The sequence below is a fragment of the Rutilus rutilus genome (genome assembly GCF_951802725.1).
Source record: "Rutilus rutilus genome assembly, chromosome: 23".
Lineage (NCBI taxonomy): Eukaryota > Metazoa > Chordata > Actinopteri > Cypriniformes > Leuciscidae > Rutilus > Rutilus rutilus.
This window is the reverse complement of record NC_140233.1, coordinates 13,862,275-13,875,775: the sequence shown is the minus strand read 5'-3', so window position 1 is coordinate 13,875,775 and position 13,501 is coordinate 13,862,275. Positions and strand designations below refer to the sequence as shown.

Sequence of the window (13,501 nt, the reverse complement as noted above, 5' to 3'; positions counted from 1 at the left end):
CTTATGATGCCCAAAGGTGCTTGATTTGAACATTTAAACGTGCTTACGATGCCTGAAAATGCTCGATTTGATCATCTTGAAATTTGCTTTTGATACCCAAACATGATCAGTTTGGAAATTTAAATGTTCTTAAGATGCCCAAAAACGTTTGGTTTGATCATTAAAATATGCTTATGATGTCCAAAAATGCTTGAATTGATTATTACAATGTGCTTAGGACATCCAACAATGCTCGATTTGATCATTAAAATGAGCTGATGATGTCCAAAAATGCTCAATTTTATCATTAAAATGTGCTTAGGATATCCAAAAATGCTCGATTTGATCATTAAAATGTGCTTATGATGTCCAATAATGCTCAATTTGATCATTAAAATGAGCTTATTATGTCAAAAAATGCTCGATTTGATCATTAAAGTGTACTGTTAATGCCCAATAATACTTGATTTGAACATAGTGTATCCTACCCATGAAGACCAAAAACACTGTCTAGGTTAGCATCTCACTTTTGAAACAGTCAATGAAAATATTAGAAAAAACAAAAACAAGAATCTTCTATTTATATATGCTGATCTTTGGTCAATTAGGATGATTTTACAAACTTGCTAAATATTATTTGTCAAATGTTACTGAGATACTCACCACATCAGATTTGGTGGTGAATTTATGCGTCTGCAGGCTTTCTAATGCCATCCATTTGACGGGCAGCTTCACCCCGTGCTTGTTGTGTACGCTGTAGTATTCTTTATCATACACGTCTCTGGCCAGGCCAAAATCAGCCACCTTTACTATGTAGCTCTCATCTAGCCTAAAAGGGATGTTACCAACATTAGGTTAAACAATCACAAACACATAGAGCTTTACGGTGTAATTAAAATTCCAATTTCTATTTAATACTTCAAGACACCCTAATGCACAACATGTGCCCTGAACATGCCCTTGAACAACTCACATGCAGTTTCTTGCTGCGAGGTCTCGGTGTACAAACTTCTTGCTGGCAAGATATTCCATTCCTTTAGCCACCTGCAGCCCGAAACCCATCAGGTCCTTCACTGTGGGGTTCTGTGGGAATGAAAACAATAACGATAAAAACAACAAAGCACTTCACCACAAAGCATTGTCACCATTTAATCATCTTTATTATATTTTTAATAGCCATAACCCTGTCTGAAACTACAGTCTGATACTGAAGTTGTGCTGAAAGACGTTGGAGATGCTGCCACCACGTACGTGAGTTTCATCTCTGATGAAGTTGCGCAGATCTCCATGCTTCATGTAGGGCAACACGACGAGAGGCGAGCCCTCGCTGGGCAGGCAGATTCCCAGCAAAGAGAGTACATTGGGATGGCTGAAGTCTTTCATGATTATGCCCTCCTTCAGGAATTGAGACACCTCCTCTATATCAGTGATTCCTGCCACATAAATGCACAATAATAGTCTCAGTAGTTCAAAGATCACCACAATGGTTTTTGGTATCACCCCCAGCCTAGATTTACACATGCAAAATGACTCCTTTAAAATCTATCCTGCTATACATTTTCCGAGTTAGCAATAAACCTGCCAAATTGTCAGTGAAGTATTCACCATGACTTATAAATTATCCCCAACACTATCAAGTGTTTTATCACACATGGCCTGATATTTCACCCGGGAGGTTTCAGAGCGGAGACATAATCCACTGTGATATGAGCGCACCTTTACTAGCTAAGCTCTGAGAATCTGTTGGTCCTGCCATTTTAGCTGTGCCTCGCTTAATCTTGTTGGTGGAGCTTTCACGTTTTGAGGAGATTAAACAGATGTTTAACCTTTCACTAAGAGAAAGAGAGGCTTATGCGTACACAAAAAAGAAAAGGCCTGTGTGTACATGTCTTACAGAAGACTGATTTTGAGCAATGAGGCATCCTACGCTACACTGATTCTTGTCAGTGTAGCTTAGGATCCTCAAAAATCCAAAACTGTTCTGGGAACAGCGCTAAAGTAGTCAATCAATTCCTCATTATTAATATATGATGATTTTATGATTCTTTGTTTGATTAATATACAAATGCACCAGGGTTATAATAATTAACTAAAACAAAAATCATAAAAAGTTACTTAAGTTACATTTTCAAACGTTACTTTCAATAAAATAAATGTAAACTGAAATTCTTTTTATATATATATAAATCTTGTTTCAGCTAGTTCCCAAGGCAACATTTCTCATTTTCATTTAGTTTACCTTCATGTACTAAAATAACTAAAACTGAAATAAAAATTTATAAAAAACTTTTTTAATCATGACAACTCTCTGAATAGTTTTAGCATGTTATAAAATATGGCAATGTTAATGTATTTGATATTGGCAGACTAGATCTGCTACACTGCTGCTGATTATTCCTGCTTCTGCAGAGCAAGTACGGGACTTCCTACCGCCAAAAGATACACAGACACACTGCTGTGAGCATGTAAGATATGCTGCTGCTGCATAAATAGACATAAATAAATGCCGTAGCAGATCTAGGCAGGTGGAGCTGGGGGAGATGGAGGATTTCAGAGGAATTCTGCAGGACTAGCTCACAGTAAACAATGAACCAGATTATTTAAATGTTAAAGGAACACTCCACCGTATTTTATTCCCTTAACTAAGACGAGTTGATACATACCTCTCTCGTCTCAGTGCGTGCACTCAATCGCTCTGGCGCGCGGCGACACTTTGATAGCGCTTAGCTTAGCCCAGTTCATTCATTAGGATCCAAACAGAGATGAAGTTAGAAGCGACCAAACACCTCCACGTTTTCCCTATTTAAATACAGTTACACGACCAAGTATGGTGACATAAAATAAAACGTGGCGCTTTTCTAAGCGGGTAAAAAGGATAACTATAATGTATGGCGGAATAGCACTTGGGAGCACTTCGACTCGGCGCAGTAAAAAGTCACGCCTGAAAAATCCTCTCCCCCTCTCCCTCCTGTCATTAGAACCAACGTGACTTTTTACTGCGCCGAGTCGAAGTGCTCCCAAGTGCTATTCCGCCATACATTATAGTTATCCTTTAACTATTTGGTTATCTCTAACTCATCTTTGTTTGGTCCCTAATGAATGAACTGGGCTAAGCTAAGCGCTATCAAAGTGTCGCCGCGCGCCAGAGCGATTGAGTGCACGCACTGAGACGAGAGAGGTCTGTATCAACTCGTCTTAGTTAAGGGAATAACATAGTTTAATATGAAAAACCGGTGGAGTGTTCCTTTAAGCAAGAAATCTTCAATGGCTGCAAGATCAGCAGAGGACAATCAGCCTGTGCCATGCAGTAATGATGTGATTGCTTACAGACTGCATGTAAAGGTCAGTCTGCGCCCTCTAGAGTTTCATGACTGAAACTATATATCAACTATAGTCAACATTTGAAGTGGATCAAAAAAGTTAATCTAAGTTGTCCTAAGACAAGAACGGGTATTGTTTTAAGGTGCGATATAAATAAATTTGACCTTGTTTAAAATTCATGTATAACTTTGATGAAAGGTTTTGATCCACTTCAAATGTTGACTACTAATACATATACACACATATATATATATACACACATACATATATATATATATATATACATATATATATATATATATATATATATATATATATATATATATATATATATATATATATATATATATATAAATACACACACATATATATACATACATTCAGTATATGCACCCTTGTCTAAAAGTTAAAAGTAAAAAGGTAAACATACATTTATAGTGTAGTTAGGCAACAGTTCTTGTTGAGAACTGAGACAGAAAAATAAAACTCGGGTCATAAATCTAAAAGCTCTCAGTAACATGACATGATTAGAGGCATCTCTAATGCGATATGGCTGATCTGCTGTGCATTCATCATCATCATCTTCATCACACAGCCATATTAAAACAGTCCCAACAGTCATACGTCATTTCTCTGTAAAGAGATGTCAAACTGCATACAGAATGGATGTGTAACCTATTATGGGTATCCTAAAGGTAGTTTACATATTTTCGGTAGGATTTAATAGTTTCAATGATTTTTAGGCTGTTAGGGCCACTCAATTATACATTACAGTGGTTTTACCATAGTGTCTGGCACAATAAAGTGCCTAAAACCCCCATGAAAGTTGTTGAATGTGGCTCATCCAATCAGATTTTAGAGCTGCAGCTCTCTGTGCTTGCAACTGTACCATCTCAACACTCAAGTTGTCAAACTCACTGTTCAAGGACTTGATGGCGCAGTGCTGCTTCTGGCCATCTGGTTCGAGCAGAGTTCCGTGGAACACGCAGCCAAAGTGCCCTAGTGCACACAAAGACAGGAAAAGATGCAGAGATTATCAGCACATCAATCTATCAAAGCATTTTATGCACAAGCGAAGTGTGGGCATAGCAGGTGCGTATCGCGTCGAGTCCAAAAGCAAGAACAATGGAGTGTGAATATATTGTACTGGGACAACAATTGATCTGTTATACTCAAACTTTCTCTCTCTGAGTCTCTTCGTCTCACGCAGTCTGATTTTGTACTTTCTAAATCACAAAAACTGACATGTAAACCCTACAGTATGAGGTTTGTTTTAGTTTCTACTGTACACCTGCTTGTTTAATTTTGTTTTAGCACCTTTTTTGACAAGGGACAATACAGTGGGCATGCAGAATGGGATCTGGAAATGTTGCAAGCTTTCACATCATGGAAATAAATTACATTTTAAAATATATTCAAATAGAACATTTCACAATATTACAGTTTTTACTGCATTTTTGATCAAGTAAATGTACCCTTGTTGTTGAGCATACGATACTGTTCAAAGACATTTAAAAAAATCTTACCGACAACAAACTTTTGAATGGTTGTTATGGTAACTGCTATAGTGTTATTGACCGATATTCAAAAATGTTATGTCTAATTGGCTAGACGTAATCTGTGTGATTTGAAGTTAAGTATAATTCATGTCTGTAGCACATGACTTAAAGTTGTATAATTAAGGCTGTTAAATAATAATAGTGAGACTTTGCAAAACAGACGCATAAAAGAATGACTATAAGAATGCTGTGAAATATGAACTTGAACAGAACGTCTGGAGGGCAGCGTGGTGTATAACTGAAAGATTAACCAATTACAAGTGTCTGGGCAGGGTATTCTCTCTAATGAGGGCATGGAGAACAGAGGGCGAGAGAGAGTCAGGGTGTTGTGTTGAAATAATAGAGCGTGGAGTGCTGTAATCTCTCTCCAGCTCTGCTATCACGTCTTCCCAGATGGCAGCCGAGTCAGATTACAGACAGGGAGCCCTGAGACGGCCCAACAATGAGCCTGGAATTTAACACGGGAACAAATCACCACACATGCCACCCCGAGCACCCCAACATACTCACATGCACGCATGGCCTCTTCCTCTCGCTCTATAAATCGCTTTGTGTCACATGCACAAACATGGGCATACACACACACACACACAGGACTTTGTTTTCCCACAGGGGTGATGGGTTTTAGGAGTATTGTGCAGGGGTTTGGGGAGGACTGGAGAGTGGTTTTCACCTGAGCGCCATAGTAAATATGATACACGCGTTCATACCCCCACTTCTGTAGTACAATAAGAGGACGGGCAATTTAACGTTCAAATGTCCAACCTGCCGGGCTGATTGTCACAGTTTAATCTGTTAACTTTAACCACGTCTGAAACCGATTCCCTCAGCTAAATCCCTCAATTTAAGCTATTGGATTTCTTGTAATGCACCTTTTTTGCAAAGCTTTGTTGCCAAATGTGCTTGTAAGTTACAGTAACAGTACAAAGAAACTAGATTTTTGGGTTGATGACAAAGAAAACTGTCCAAGAAAAAGGAAAAATATCCAACTTGCTGAACTTGACACAAATACAGCTGTCCTCTCTATGATTTCTTTTCTTGTTTTATGCTATTTTTTTCTGAATGTTGGTCGCACACCTCATGACTTTTCAAATATTAATAATATTTTTACATAACTGGTTTTAAGAAAACTTTTAATGAGACTTTTCTTCATTTAGATATCAGGACAGCTGTATCACATTTGTTAATTTATACCCTTAAAAATATCCAAATTATTTTTAATTAATCATAGTATTCAAGTGTGTTCAAGCCATTTTATGTATAATTTTCAACAAATATCAAACCTAAGTATGAGCAATGGTAAAGGGGTGCTTGCCAAGATACCCAAAAACCTTTACTTTGTTAAAGTAAACTACTGTTCAGGGGGACGGTAAGGTTCTTTTTTTATTTTGATTAATAATACAGCAAGGATGCATTTAATTTATCAAAAGTGACAGTAAAACATTTATAATGTGTAATGCTGTTCTGTTGAACTTTCTACTCATCAAAGAATCCTGACAAAAAGTATCATTGTTTCCACAAAATATTAAGTAGCACAGTTGTTTTCAACATTGATAATAATAAGAAACGCTTCTTGAGCAGCAAATCATCGTATTAAAATGATTTCTAAAGGATCATGTGACACTGAAGACCAGAGTAATGATGCTGAAAATTCAGCTTTGCATCACAGGAATAAATTACATTTTAAAATATATTCAAATAGAAAACAGTTATTTTAAATTGTAATAATATTTCACAATATTACAGTTTTTTTATTTTTCTCAAATAAACGCAGCTTTGATGAGCAGAAGAGACTTCTTTTAAAAACGTTAAAAAAAATCGTACCAACCCCAAATGTTTGAATATCAACAAGCAGTAATGACCATAATTTTAACACTGATTGTGTTCCCTCACCTCTCCCGATGATCTCATTCACATGCAAGAGCAGATCTTCCCGGGCGATGACCACATGCTGCACTTCCTTCAGCAGCTCAGGGTGGAGGCTGCCCAGATCTATGGGCGCATTAGAGGGCAACAGTGGAGACGCCAGATCCCCTTCCATCTGCCCCAGCATTGGGGACAGGTCCACGTGGGCATGTGCGTAGAGATGAGGCCGGCAGGACTCTGTCTGTGACAGAGGCAAGTTTTGGTCTGCAAGGCAATGGGGTCGAGAGGTCAAAAGTCAATGACTTGTTCGCAGAGGCCTGGGGTCACCTGAACAAAGCAGGGAAAGTCTGGGAGGCAGAGTCATTACACCAACTACAAAGAGCTGAGGAAATTCTAAACCCGTCTACACAGATGAGAGGGGATTTTTTTGTCTGTTCAGACAAAAAAGGAGGCAGAGGCAAAGCACAGAAGCATGTAATATCTTCAGAGAGAGAGTGGAGAGAACAGAGGGTAAGGTCAGAAAGCGTATGTGTTTGGAGAACTGGAAAAAAGTTGCCTTTCTCCGATGATTTAAGACCAGTCTTCACTATCCAGAGCCGTGAAGAGAAAAAAAGCAAAGCTGGTCTGAGATCAGCAGATAAGGCAAACCTCCACCAGCGTGTGTTTTGAGCAAGAGGCAGCAAAGCGTGAGAACATACCCTCAAGCAAAGTGGTTCTATAGTCCACCGACTCGTGAGAGACCATTTCATTAGTCGGACTGACACTCCTCGCGTTTGCCAACATGTCCAAGTGCGGAATGTGAGCCCGGCCGTCATACCAAACCATAGCCTTAGCTAAATCTACAACCAGAGAGAGACAGAGGGTGAGAGAGAGACCAAGGAGAGGAAAAAAGGGACAGATCGCTCCACCATTGACTTCAGCAGCGTCAACTCCCACAAACAAACCCAGAAACCCCTCTCTTTCTTTATCTCACAATCTCATAGCATTCAAATTCAGTTCAAATAACCATCAGCAAGTTCAACATCTCTGGTTATGAGAGCAGCTGGAATCAGAGGTGGTTGCTAAACTGACTTCTGAATGAAAAGCGAATTCTTAATCTGTAATTTTCCTTGTTGTCCAGTAAAAATATCTAAACATCCTTAAAACAAGATAACTTGATAAACAAAACTGCATAAGATATTAAAACATATATAATTTTTTTTTGCAAGACAGGCTTATCCGCTGCATCTAAAGCCGTTTTGAATAATAAAGTTTTCCATTCTGGATATAAAAGTCGATATTTGCATGTATCGATATAAATCTGCTCTTTAGCTATACAAATGATGTGGAACATTTGCATGGAAAGTGTTGCACATTTATCTTGAAAAGCCACAGGAGGCTTCAAAAACAGCTTAAAGCTTATAAATGAAAACAGACAGTCACATACCATCAATATGCTTCTTCCTCTTGATGCAAACAAAGACTCCGATCAGGAGCAGTAGAAGGACGGACACACACACTCCTCCTGTTATCAGTATACTGTAGTCCTGGTCTTGGGCCAAGACCACACGACCTAGGATCACGGATGATGTGGCCTGCTTCCACTACAGTGGATACACAAATTACTTCATGTTATTTTCAGTAAATACTAGTGACCATAGCACCGAATTTTGTAATTATACTGATTTATTTAAAAAAAATATTATATAAATCACTTTTGCAGGATTTTAAGCTATAACATAAAGATAAATATTTTAAATAAAACATTTTATTATACAAAATAACATTATATTATATAAATATTTTTAGAGTAGCATCTGTCTGATTAATCAGCAAAATTATTACAGTTAAAAAAGACAAGCAAGCATGTGCAAAACTACAACTAGGGAACATCTATGCCATCACATCTGCGGCACATTTGCTTCAGATTTCATATGCCGCGAAGTGTTTACATTTGAACCTCCAACATCACAACAATCCATCTAGAAACATCCTCAGGGAGCGTTTACACTCAGAGAGAGGGCTTCACTGCTCATAAAGCAGCATGGCAAAATGAAACACACATCCACTGCAGGCAGGAGGGGAAATTGGATCAGAGATTGAGCCTCTCTTATGTGGTGCAGTGTTATTGAGTTTGGGCTGAGATGAGTTTTACCGCGCTATATTGTGATGGGGTCAGATTAGAGCATCGTGTCACACGCACGCTGTCCGTCTCTCCCTGACAGATAAGCACTTTATGCTGAGACCAACGCTTCCTTGATCTTTGCACCAATCATATCAGACTGTCTGGGGCCAGAAACGTTTTTTTAATGTTCTTGTTGAGCTAATGGTGAACAGAAAGGAAATACAAGAAAGGCAGGTGGACCCTGATATATAAAAATGAGCACCTTTGAGGAAATTACTCATTGATATTAATCCTCATATCCAGGAGGGATATGGGTTTTGGAGTTAATCTGGAAACTATAATCATTTGGCAACCCAGAGGCCTCTGCTAAGATCAGAAATAGCTCATGTTTGGTACTTTGAGAGACTTCAGGAACAAGCAGGGCAGAGTTGGCTGGCTGACGAGTGGCTCTTATGGGGGCCGTCTGGACTGGAGTGGTCTGAAGTGGAGTAGAGAATGAAAGAGTCTTGTACCTCCACCTCCAGCTCTTTGGCAGCTGTCTGGAGCTCCATGGGTATGGTGCATTCGAGCGTGTTGCCCACCAAAGTGACGCTCTCACAAGTCCGGTTCGAAACTCTCAGGACCTCGCCGTTTTTCACCGCCTCCTGATTCACAGGGGGGACCTGCAAGGGAAAATGAAAGAGAAAGGTAAGATGATAAAAAAAACTAAAAAAAAACTTGCCTCACTTTAAATTGCCCCATGACTGAGTGTGTATATGGGGCGTATAGTTTGTGCAGCGTCTACCCCTTTAAACTCAGCCAGCTCTGGTGTATGGAGCAGAGCAGAAGGCAATAAAGACAGCGATCACATTCCTCACATGACAGCCTGGGCTTTACAGATTGGACACACTCCACTATTGCACCTGTTACCATACAGCACCGGCCAGCCTGAGATTCAATACGAACAGGCACACATACACTTACAAGTAAGACCCAGCTCCCTAGAGGAGATTAGGCCATTCACAAAAAGAAAATTATCACAAAACCACCAGCACTGTGAGATATATGTAAAAAAAATTAAAATATTTATCACACACAAACACACACATTTATTTATATATATTTGTTTTTCTTTCTTCTCACCTAGAGGACATGACATGATAAGACCCTATGCTTACAAGACAAACAGGTTCCATAGCCTTTTAATAAATTTGAAAAAGAAAAGTATCATATTTGCATATGTGTTCTGTAATACCTGTCAAACAAGGTTGTATATCGTTTTTACGTTGCAATAAATAAAAAATATTTATATATTTTTCCTATTTAAAAAAAAAAAAAAAATTTTATTTAAATGAAAAAGATATAAATAAATAGTGTGTGTATAAGCCATTCTTTTTCATTAAATAATATGATTTTATATAATTCAAATGGTAGATTTAAATATAATTAAAATAAATACAAGTTACTCAAATTAGCACTTAAAAAGCAAACGTCCAGGCAAATCTCCATTGGCACCAGTAACACTCACAATCTCTGACATTTTGATAAACCCCTTGAGCGTCAGCAGTGCTGCCAAGTGCAATTTTATTTCCCTAAAGAAGGCCTTAAGTATCAAGCTGCAAAATCTAAACAAACAGACTGCATGGGAATAAAGTGCATGATCTGAGTGATAGGGCAGTTTAATGACAATTAAGCTAAACTGAGCCTGCTGTTGTGCCCATTATTGAATATAGTGGTTTTAAATGAGCCCAAGCGGTACACAACGTTTAGTGTGTCTCTATGTGTGTGCGCGTATCTATGTCCCAAGAGGGGTACCGAGGGATTTGATGCTGAGGTCTCGCATGGGAAGAAAAAGTAGATCTCACGCGACCTCTCTCCCCCCTCCCCTTCACAACAGCTGCGTTTGACTATTGAGTGGCGGTTTCAAAAAAAAAAAAGAGTCTACTCTTATATGTCATTGTTAAAAACGCTGAGTTTTTTCACCAGCCTAACCTCACCAGTGCAAAGGATCTCACCATCAATGTGTCAGAGGCTGTAACCTTAAGGGAACGAGAACAATGTGAAAGATGGAGGTCCGCAATGGGAAACGAACTAAACTTCCTGTTTTGTTTCAGTATTGTTTACTTCCAACTCAATGAGCAATGTGAATCACTCTGTGTATGTGTGTTTGTCTGAGATCAAATATCAAACTGCTTTCCTGCAGAGCATCGCTCTTACCTTAATCTCCAGAATGCTCTTGTTGCCTCTCGGTGTAACGGTGGGCTGCTGAAAGTCCTCAAACTTGGGATCTTCCACATAAAGTAGGTCATACTGATCGGTGGAGAAACCGTCTAACACAAAGGTAATTTTTGTGGCAACTGGAGGCTGAACACCGAGGCCTTTCAGGGAGGGCGTGATACAATGGATATTTCGCTTATCCTCATCATGACTGCAGGTCTAGGCATAGAGAAAAAGACAAACACAAATATTAGCCTTTAGTCGTTATAGTTGTGCCAAGTCAATGCTGAGGCATGTTACATTCTTTTGTGTGGCCAATTCGTTTTATCTTTTGTTTGTTTTGGAGTAAAGCATCATTATTTATAAGTCTTTAGTGTTTAACCAAGGGCCAAGTTTTCTCAAGAGTCGGGGTGATTACATGACTGAGCATATTTAAGTTCAGATTTCAGAGGCTATCCAGAAAACATTCAAACAGCAAACATTATTTACATTACATTTACATTTATGCATTTGGCAGATGCTAATATCTTGCATGTTCTGTGTTTCAGTGAAAGCAAAGTTGAATTATTTTACTCCAGTCTTCAGTGTCACACGATCCTTCAGAAATCATTCCAATACGCTGATTTGATATGCCGATGTCACTTTTGATCAATTAAATGTTCCCTTGCTGAATATTCACTTCTCAAAAAATAAAATCTTACTGACCCCAAACCTTTGAACAGTAATGTATATTACTTTTTTAAACCAGATGTGAGACACGTCCGTTTGCATAGCATACATCGCAAACTTTAAGAGCAGTGGACAAGGAGCCTTTGTGAGATTGAAGATCTGTTTCAATGCAATTATGCATGAGTTGCAACTCAAAGTCTTCACATGCCAGCTGTGGCTCCAGCCCTGCCAGGTCTTGCCACACACCATTTTCATTCCACATTACAACACCACAACTGCCCATTTTACAGTATGCCTGTTATTTGCACGTCACCGACATGCAATTAGCTGTCCTCATGTGAACATTCCACTTCATAATAAAGCATAACCCTAGAGCAAGAGACACATTCAAATTGTTCGATGCCATTATTTATGAACATAAGGCATCCGAGTCGTCTTTGCTCCAAGACTTCCATCCAGCAAACCTGTGTCTCCCTCTGCACACTTGGCAGGTTAACAAAGCTCTAGAGTCGAAAAACAAAGAAATTCTCACTTCACATAAGTGTCGTTTCAGAGTCAAATGCCCACACCGGTTTAGGTCACAGTAAATATTTGTAATCACATAAAAGACATTGATATTTTATATTGCCAAAAAGGCAATAAAGTCCTTGACTTGGGAGTTCACATAAAGATCAGATGCTCAAAAACAAATTTAAAGAGAATGGATGAAGATACCTTAACAAAGTAACTGATTGCTATTCCTCACTATATATGGCTTTGTATACTGTACTCACTATATATTTCCTGACAGCATCCTAATGCTCTTTTGTTGAGCAAAATCTCCGATGAAAATCAAAAACCATTATCACTGAAGAGAGCGAACTATGAAAAAGTATTTGAAAAAATTAACACGTGTATTTGAATAGAAACTCTTTGCATATTAAGAGTTCTGAAGACTCATTTGCTGAGACTAGTCAAATACTTGTAAAGTAGTTTGGCTTGGTGTGCTGCTCGACAAACACAACCTTTAATTGTTTATAATAGATCGAGTAACTCAAAGGGCTTAAGGGGGTTGAATAACAGCTGCTAAAGAAAGCAGCCAAAGGATGATGGGAGACACTGAAAACATTTCAAATTGGTGTTTGGGGAATAGATATACCCGTTGTCAGTTAAAGTGATGTTTTATTGCAGGATTTTCATGGGAAGTTATCATATAGTGTAGGTATTTCCACTGATATAACCATCTTTGATGGCTCCTTTCAAAGTGTTTTCGATGTGTACTAATACATGAATACATATGAAGTAGCGGTTAACCAATACTAGTCAAATCTATATACTTATATATACTAAGTTCTTCGTCTTTCTTTAACAGGGTGGCCTAAAGAGAAGCCACATGAGTTTACAACGACTAAAGCCAGATATAGTTTGAGGCATCAAAATACCAATAATTACCAAAAAAAAAAAAGAAAGATTTTATGCATAATGCAGGACTTATAGTAGCTTTTAACATAAACAATCCCGAAATACATGGATTATAATTTTGAAATGTCTATGCTTTACTACCTCCAGATGCTCATTCAAAAAGAGAAGGGAGATAAAACATTCTGTTTTACATCCATCTACACATATTACAATTCAAAAACCATAACATAAACATGTCGAAATTCATCAACAGTACAATCCCTTAGCATAAACAGTGCTGCCTTTTGCCTTTGAACACCACTCACATTTATTTAATTCAATCAAAGATGTTTGAAGTTTAATATTCACATTGTGATTCCTGTTTTCAAAACCAAATTTAAGACATCTTAAAATGATAATTAGGATT

General features: G+C 38.3%; 1 protein-coding gene across 1 annotated transcript in view; it reads right to left on the bottom strand.

The window, feature by feature from the left end:
• The window catches only part of met (MET proto-oncogene, receptor tyrosine kinase), a 46,195-nt gene that overhangs the window by 4,635 nt on the left and 28,059 nt on the right, over positions 1–13,501 (bottom strand). The window contains exons 11-19 of the mRNA XM_084397441.1: positions 11,026–11,244; positions 9,342–9,491; positions 8,152–8,308; positions 7,424–7,564; positions 6,753–6,989; positions 4,219–4,299; positions 1,231–1,412; positions 953–1,062; positions 643–808 (exon numbers count right to left, since the gene is read on the bottom strand). Of these exons, the coding sequence (XP_084253567.1) occupies positions 643–808; positions 953–1,062; positions 1,231–1,412; positions 4,219–4,299; positions 6,753–6,989; positions 7,424–7,564; positions 8,152–8,308; positions 9,342–9,491; positions 11,026–11,244 (1,443 nt within the window). The remainder of the gene's footprint in view (positions 1–642; positions 809–952; positions 1,063–1,230; positions 1,413–4,218; positions 4,300–6,752; positions 6,990–7,423; positions 7,565–8,151; positions 8,309–9,341; positions 9,492–11,025; positions 11,245–13,501) is intronic.